The sequence below is a fragment of the Rhinichthys klamathensis genome, unplaced genomic scaffold (assembly GCF_029890125.1).
Source record: "Rhinichthys klamathensis goyatoka isolate OS25496 unplaced genomic scaffold, OSU_Roscu_1.1 h1tg000267l_1, whole genome shotgun sequence".
Classification (NCBI taxonomy): domain Eukaryota; kingdom Metazoa; phylum Chordata; class Actinopteri; order Cypriniformes; family Leuciscidae; genus Rhinichthys; species Rhinichthys klamathensis.
Genome location: NW_026606788.1, coordinates 577,451 through 583,886, shown reverse-complemented (window position 1 = coordinate 583,886; position 6,436 = coordinate 577,451). Strand labels below are relative to the sequence as shown.

General features: G+C 39.2%; 1 protein-coding gene across 1 annotated transcript; it reads left to right on the top strand.

The window, feature by feature from the left end:
- The first annotated feature begins 2,136 nt into the window (after positions 1–2,136).
- LOC130102078 (uncharacterized) lies at positions 2,137–3,646 on the top strand. Its single transcript, XM_056267972.1, has 4 exons — positions 2,137–2,443; positions 2,642–2,743; positions 2,875–3,144; positions 3,606–3,646. Exons 1-4 carry the CDS (start codon positions 2,194–2,196, stop codon positions 3,644–3,646), a joined length of 663 nt encoding a protein of 220 aa, XP_056123947.1. The 5' UTR covers positions 2,137–2,193.
- Positions 3,647–6,436: the final 2,790 nt, after the last annotated feature.

Here is a 6,436-nt window from a genome sequence, read left to right as displayed (position 1 = left end):
TTCAATTTGTTTACATATTATATTATTATAATATGAAAACAAACTGAAGCATTCAAATAGATCTAATAGCTAAATATTTTCAAGAAAAGTGAATGTGAACTCTTTTATAATCTAACCATCCCTGAAAAACATCTATTTAAACTAATGATGTATTGTTGCACGCGGGTGGGTGTGTAATTGTTACCGTTCTGTGTCCATCAACCGTTATTTCCACCACTTTAATCAAACCACTCTTCTTTAAAACATTATGAGGGAAGTAGATAGATACCACAGAAAACCTCGTGCTTGAAAACTATCAAAACCACTTACTTCTCGCTGTGCAACTTGAAGTGACGAATGAAATTTGAAGTTGTGGCCAATGAATCACTTATCTCTGCAGATATTACACACACCCGTTCTTTTCTTGGCCATGTACGCATAATCTCTAAACCCAAACTTTATTATCCTCGGGGCTGGCATCCGCTGGGGCTGGTGTTGTTGTTGCTGTGTCCATGTTGTCCGCGGAGGGATCTGCTGTTTTGGCCAACACGGTCTCACCCCTATTCGTCACATACTGCCGTTTGGTCATTTCCCCCTCACGTCCATAAGCCGACGTTGAGGGTACCCCCTATTCGTCGCTTGATAACGTAGAGGGTCGTCCGATAGATTTGAGTGCAAATCCCTCATCTTTGAATTTTGACGAAATGGGGTTATCCATCCAGCGGTTTGCCTGCGCTGGAAATTATGGTTTCAGGCGATTAATTTTATGCTGCAAATGTGTATTTTGCAGTAGCGTGCGGCGCATATTGTTATAATTATTCATTGGTGACCATACATTTTCGTGGGGCAGAAACCATTGTCTAAATCGCTATGACAACTTTTTTCTCTTTTTTTATATAATTTTGGGCTACATTAAAACGACATAATTGCAGGACTGCATAGGCCTATTTGCTGTAGGCTTAAAAAATGCCTTAATTTAGGTGGGGTATTTTATAATTGTCGATGGTATTTCAATTTGCAATGGCTTTAGTGAGCCTACAACAGTATAGCCTACAACTTTGCTTTTTTTGCACAAAAAAAATAGCCTACTTTTATAGAACTTTCATCTCAATACTGATTATGAGGTTGTGATAGTCTACTGCAGAAATGTTAATTGCTTAATATGGACATATCCTTTGGCAAAGAGATGGATGCATTCTGGGAAGTGATGTGTTTAAATGTAATGGCTACATACACCCGTGTTTCTTTCACTTAGACATTTACGCTGACCCCTTTAAAATTTTGAGCAAGTATATAAAATATTAAGACTGTACTTTTTCATTATGATTGATATTTTGGCGCAATTTTGTGCAACACGTCACTGTGTGCGACCATCGCAGAAACCATTGCCCAGCGCGATTCCACCACGGTAAGTCGCTTACAACAGTCTAAAAAGCAATATAAATGAATAAGCATTTACACGTCCAAAATTAATAAAATTACGAGTTTAATAAAATAAAATAAAAATGATGTAGGCCTATGGCTATACATATATACACACCATGTTTTTGTGTGAAATACTCATAAATAATATTATATGATTATTGGGGGATATATTTATATATATATATAAAAGTTTAAGTCTGGCAAGGCAAAGTTTATACAAGTACCCTGATCATGTTATTCCTGTTTGTTTATCCATTTGAATTAAGGCAGAACAAGGATGTGTTCAAAATATCATGAACCCTTGCTCACACAATGACCTTTTTTATAATTGTGATTTCATGAATGAACAAGAGCAGCATTTACTTAACTTCTTAGCCTAGTAGTTATTCTTAGCCTAGTAGCCTAGTTATTCATATTGTAATATGTAGTTTGGTGATCTATTCTTTTTTGATTTGTTCTTCTCTTTCTCTACAGGTTCCTTAATCCCTGTCCTTTAAAAAAAAAACAGCACCTCATTACATCGAGAAAAAAAAGGCACTTTTAAGAGCCACATTTGTCTTGTATCTTTACTCTCTCTACTGTTGTATTGTGTTCTCTCTCTCTCTCTCTCTTGCTGTCTTACTGTCTCTCCCTCCCCCCCTCTTCCTCCCTCCCCCCTCCCCCCTCTTCCTCCCTCCCCCTCCCCCCTCCCCCCTCTTCCTCCCTCCCCTCTGAGTGAGGTTTTTGTTTGTTTGTTTGTTTTGTCTTTTTTTGTCCCTGTGTGTTTATAGTGTGTTTATATTTTGTGCCATGTCTGATCCTGAGATGGACCGTCTCCTGAATGAGATGAGTGACCTTGTCGATCAGGCTGAACATCAAGCTCACCTCCAACAGCTCATTAGCATGCACCAGGAAGCAGAACCATCCACCAGTCAGCCTTCCACCAGTAATCCATCCACCAGTCGGTCATCAAACAGCAAGCAAGATGTTAGGTGGATTAAGAGGGACAGTGATGGAAACATTATTTACGGCAGGCCCAGATCATCCCGGAAACAAGCAGGTATGATTTTTTTTTACATTCATGTTAATTAAAATGTAGACTCCAGATCTAGTTTTGCATCTTGGAATGGTATACAATATGATCTCAAGTCATGGGTCTGAATTAGAACATATCTGAGGTTATTATTACGTACCTGTGCCTGGCATCAGGTAAAGTTTGTGTCATTGAGTGTAAAAAGCAACAGCTTTTTTGCTACAGCAGGTCCCAGTCACAGCCAGAGTCGAAAGACTGGTGTCTCTCATGTCAGGGCTCCGGAAACCAGTGCGGAAATGACCAGTGACTTTCTTTCCGTTACTGCAGGTGTGTTATTTATTTTGACTTCACTGGTTCAAAACTGTATGTTCATTTATTATAAAATGGCCATTGTTCAATGCTATTCTCTTTTGTTAACATAAACTACTGTTTTTAAATATTTTGCATTGTTTTAACAGAGTCCTTCCTTCAAGAGCTTAAAAGCTCACTGGGTGAGGACATACATGAGGATGAAACGGCACTTCAGGCCTCAACAGACTGGTCGACCCGAAAGAGCCTCATATCAGGGTGGTGGGAGAAAGAGAGACCCCGACTGGTCAACACCATGGTGGCTCGACAACATGCGGCAACTCGGATCTGCCAACATTGTGGAAATGGTCCAGCCGTTATCCGTTGTTCTGACTGCCGACCACACCCATTCCTCTGTCAGACTGATCTCATGAAATGGCGTATGTATGACACGCCAATTCGTATTTCCATTTTTGGCGTGCTATCAACACGCATAATCGCTTTTCAGCGTGTTTATCAACGCCTTTGACTTAACGTTATATTACTGTATTATGTATATATAAATATATGACCTACCCCAACCCCGTCCCTAAACCTACCCGTCACTGGGGTTAATACCATTTATGAGTCTTCTCCTACCATCCTAGGAAAAGAAATATCGCTCCACAGATGTAGATATAGATTTTGCTTCGTTTCGCTCGGACATTTAACGGCGTAGACATACACGCGGAATCACTCGGACATTTAATGGCGTAGACATACACGCAAAAGATTTCGGCGTGGACATACACGCGGATATTTCAAAATGCGTATAGATAACACGCCACTTGAATTGAAAGTGGCGTGTATGTTTACGCAAAGTCATGATGTCATGTTGCCTCTGTGGCCAGTGTGATGTCAGGGTCCATCGAGGTCAAGTGTTCCACAACAGGGATTCGATGACACATGCATTTTTTCATCCAGTGCCTCCCACAACTTGTGTTGTGGAGAGAGTTCTCACCCAGTGTGGTAAGTTTTTAAAAGTCACATTCTTAGACTTGACTGAAAAACGAAATACTGTTTTCTGATAGGTCGATGAAGCCGTCAAGTACATCTTGTTTAAAATAGTTGCCAGTAAATAAATGTTATTCTTTAATTCTCATCCATGTGTTTTTTTTTTTTTTTTTAGAGCGTATTGTACCTTTGGAGATGCCAGAGACAATATGCGGTTGTCTACGAGTATCGTCCAGTGTCATCGCAGGACAGTCCATAGTTGTGGTTACAATGAATGGTAAGAAGAACTTTATGGGTTTGGGTGGGGGTCACTTCTGTAGAAGTGGCTGCAGAATTTCACCCACAGCTATTTGCTGATCACACCTCGTATATACTCCCTCTCACAGGCCTGATAGCGCTCCGGCGCCACGCCGGATTTCCGGCGTACAGACGTGTCTGCAAAAAAAAAAAAAAAAAAAAAAAAAATCAGGTTTGCGTTCGCGGATCTGACAATTCCCAAGATCTGAGAGGCGCTTTCACTAAACCACACCAGTGTACTTCAGCCGCAGACCTGCCAACATGTACGCATTTTGCGTAGCGGCCACGCATTTTGACCTCAAAGTAGGCTACCCTGGTACGATTTGTCAATCTACGCAAAAACCTGGTGACGCCTCTGTGCACGCGCTGTCCTCAAATCAAGCAACAGCTAAAGAAGCGGAGTTCGACCAATCATAGCGCTGGGTTCATTCCCCAAATAGCAAGCGGGGATGATTGACAGATGCGTAAGGCCTATCATTAATAAGAGACTGAAAATCGACAGCAATAAAGAATCCCGCTCGATCCGCTTCCACTCCCGCGACCCGCCGTCTGACTGAGTTCATAAGCGAGGACAGTAGTCGCGGTACTTCTGACTCCTGAAGGGAAACGGGCTGGGGTGGATGTGGAAATTTGAAGTATTGTATTGAGTTAACTTAATCTGGATTCGATGATCACACGGGAGTGATCGCATGGATTATTTTAAAATACTCCGTCATTCATGGTCACTCAGATAAGAGGAAAACATCATTCAGCCATGCAAATTATAAAATGCTTAAGAATTGATTAAAAATACATGTAAATAAAATTTAAATCGCTATGGCTAGTGATTATGAAAGTGCTGTGATTTGTGGATTAAGTTACTGCTAGCCTAAGCGCGAGTCTGCAAACAGGCGTTTATTTATTCATTCTCAGTGTTGAGAAACGTAGCCTGCATGTGTTACGTTATTGTGTTAATAATAACTAAAGTACCTAATTATGTTACAGAATTATTTTGTATGAAAAGCACGTCAGTTACTTATGGATTAAAAAGTACCGTTGTATCAGTGCTGCGCGAGCTCTCTCTCACAAACACAGACCACGCGCACAGAAGGAGAAGATAGCCTAATTGTAAAATGAAAATTGACGGGCTAAGTTTAAATTTTGTTCTTGGTTGTGTGTTTTTTCCTGTCAAAATGTCAGAAAGCATTTTTTTATCCATCCGTGTTTTTAAAATTCGTTAAATGACGTACATTTTACTATTAACACAGCCCTATGTCGGATTCGTCTAACAACTTATACTTGATATTCTTTTTAGAATAAGTGATTCGTTTTGCTATTATTGGTCCTGTGACAGGACTCCTGTCTATTCATTGTCAACTATTTTCTATAAGTATGATTGTATTGGCTAACGTTTATTCAGCTAATGCGTGTCCTGTTTAAAATATGCCATGTATTTCAAATGCAAAGACAACACGTCAGAAATAAAAAGCCCTTTTTTTCTTTCATTTTATCAAGTATCATATTTGGATATTGGAATAATAAATTAAGTAGAACTATCTTAAATGTACACATCTATTTTTTTATTATTATTATTATTTTTTTTACTGTTTTCTAGGGGTTTCTTAATTTTAGACTAGTTGACCAGCACACATTATTTTGCAATGCAATAGCCTATTAATCATGAATAAAATATATTGCAGTGCAGTGCAAGTGAAATTTAGGATTTGGGTCGAATAAAAAAAAACTTTAGAAGTCAAAACTAGAATAATGAAGATAGGCATGTGTTTGTGTGTGTCTTGCATTCTCAAAAAATAATGACAAAAATATATGACTCGTCACTTTGTGTCAGAAATTAGCGGAGGATAAACTTTCCCTTACGCATCTGTCCCAGGGAAAAAAGTTCAGGCTCAGGATTTTTTTCTACTATCACCCCTGCTCTCACTTTTCGTCACAATTATGCACATATATGTTACATTCATACATTTTACATTGTGCAATACATTTTCTTTATCATGGCTGGAAATCCAGAGGTGTCAATAGGTTGTGTGTTGATTAGATTGGCTGGGCCCACCTATGTGGAGGAAAACAATTAACCTTTGTTTGAACACAGTTAATTTGCCTGACAAAAGTGTGACTTCCAATAGAGTGCCTTACAAAATGTTTGTAGAAGTGTCCTCCTGATCCATCCTTAGTCAAAGGTTCCCATTTCAGTTGTCAGAATGACACAGTTTGGTCTGTCAGAATTAACTTTGTGTATATATTTCCTTCTTTTTCCAGGGCGATATGATCTCAGATACAGACAGACAGACTGACAAAGATGGGTAAGACTGATAAGTAGACAAAGACAGACAGGGAGGAAAGAAAGAGCAATAGATAAAGACTGTGAGATAGATAAAGATTGAAGAGATGGACAGAAATATAGATAGTGAGAGAACAGAGAGGATGTAAGATATAGAAAATAAT

What these genes read in the sequence shown, in the direction of transcription:
- LOC130102078 (XM_056267972.1), top strand. Translation starts at nt 2,194, where the DNA reads ATGTCTGATCCTGAGATGGACCGTCTCCTGAATGAGATGAGTGACCTT. An exon ending in CTTTCTTTCCGTTACTGCAG is followed by an intron (nt 2,744 to 2,874) that starts GTGTGTTATTTA and finishes TTGTTTTAACAG; the next exon opens with AGTCCTTCCTTCAAGAGCTT. An exon ending in GACTGATCTCATGAAATGGC is followed by an intron (nt 3,145 to 3,605) that starts GTATGTATGACA and finishes GTGTGATGTCAG; the next exon opens with GGTCCATCGAGGTCAAGTGT.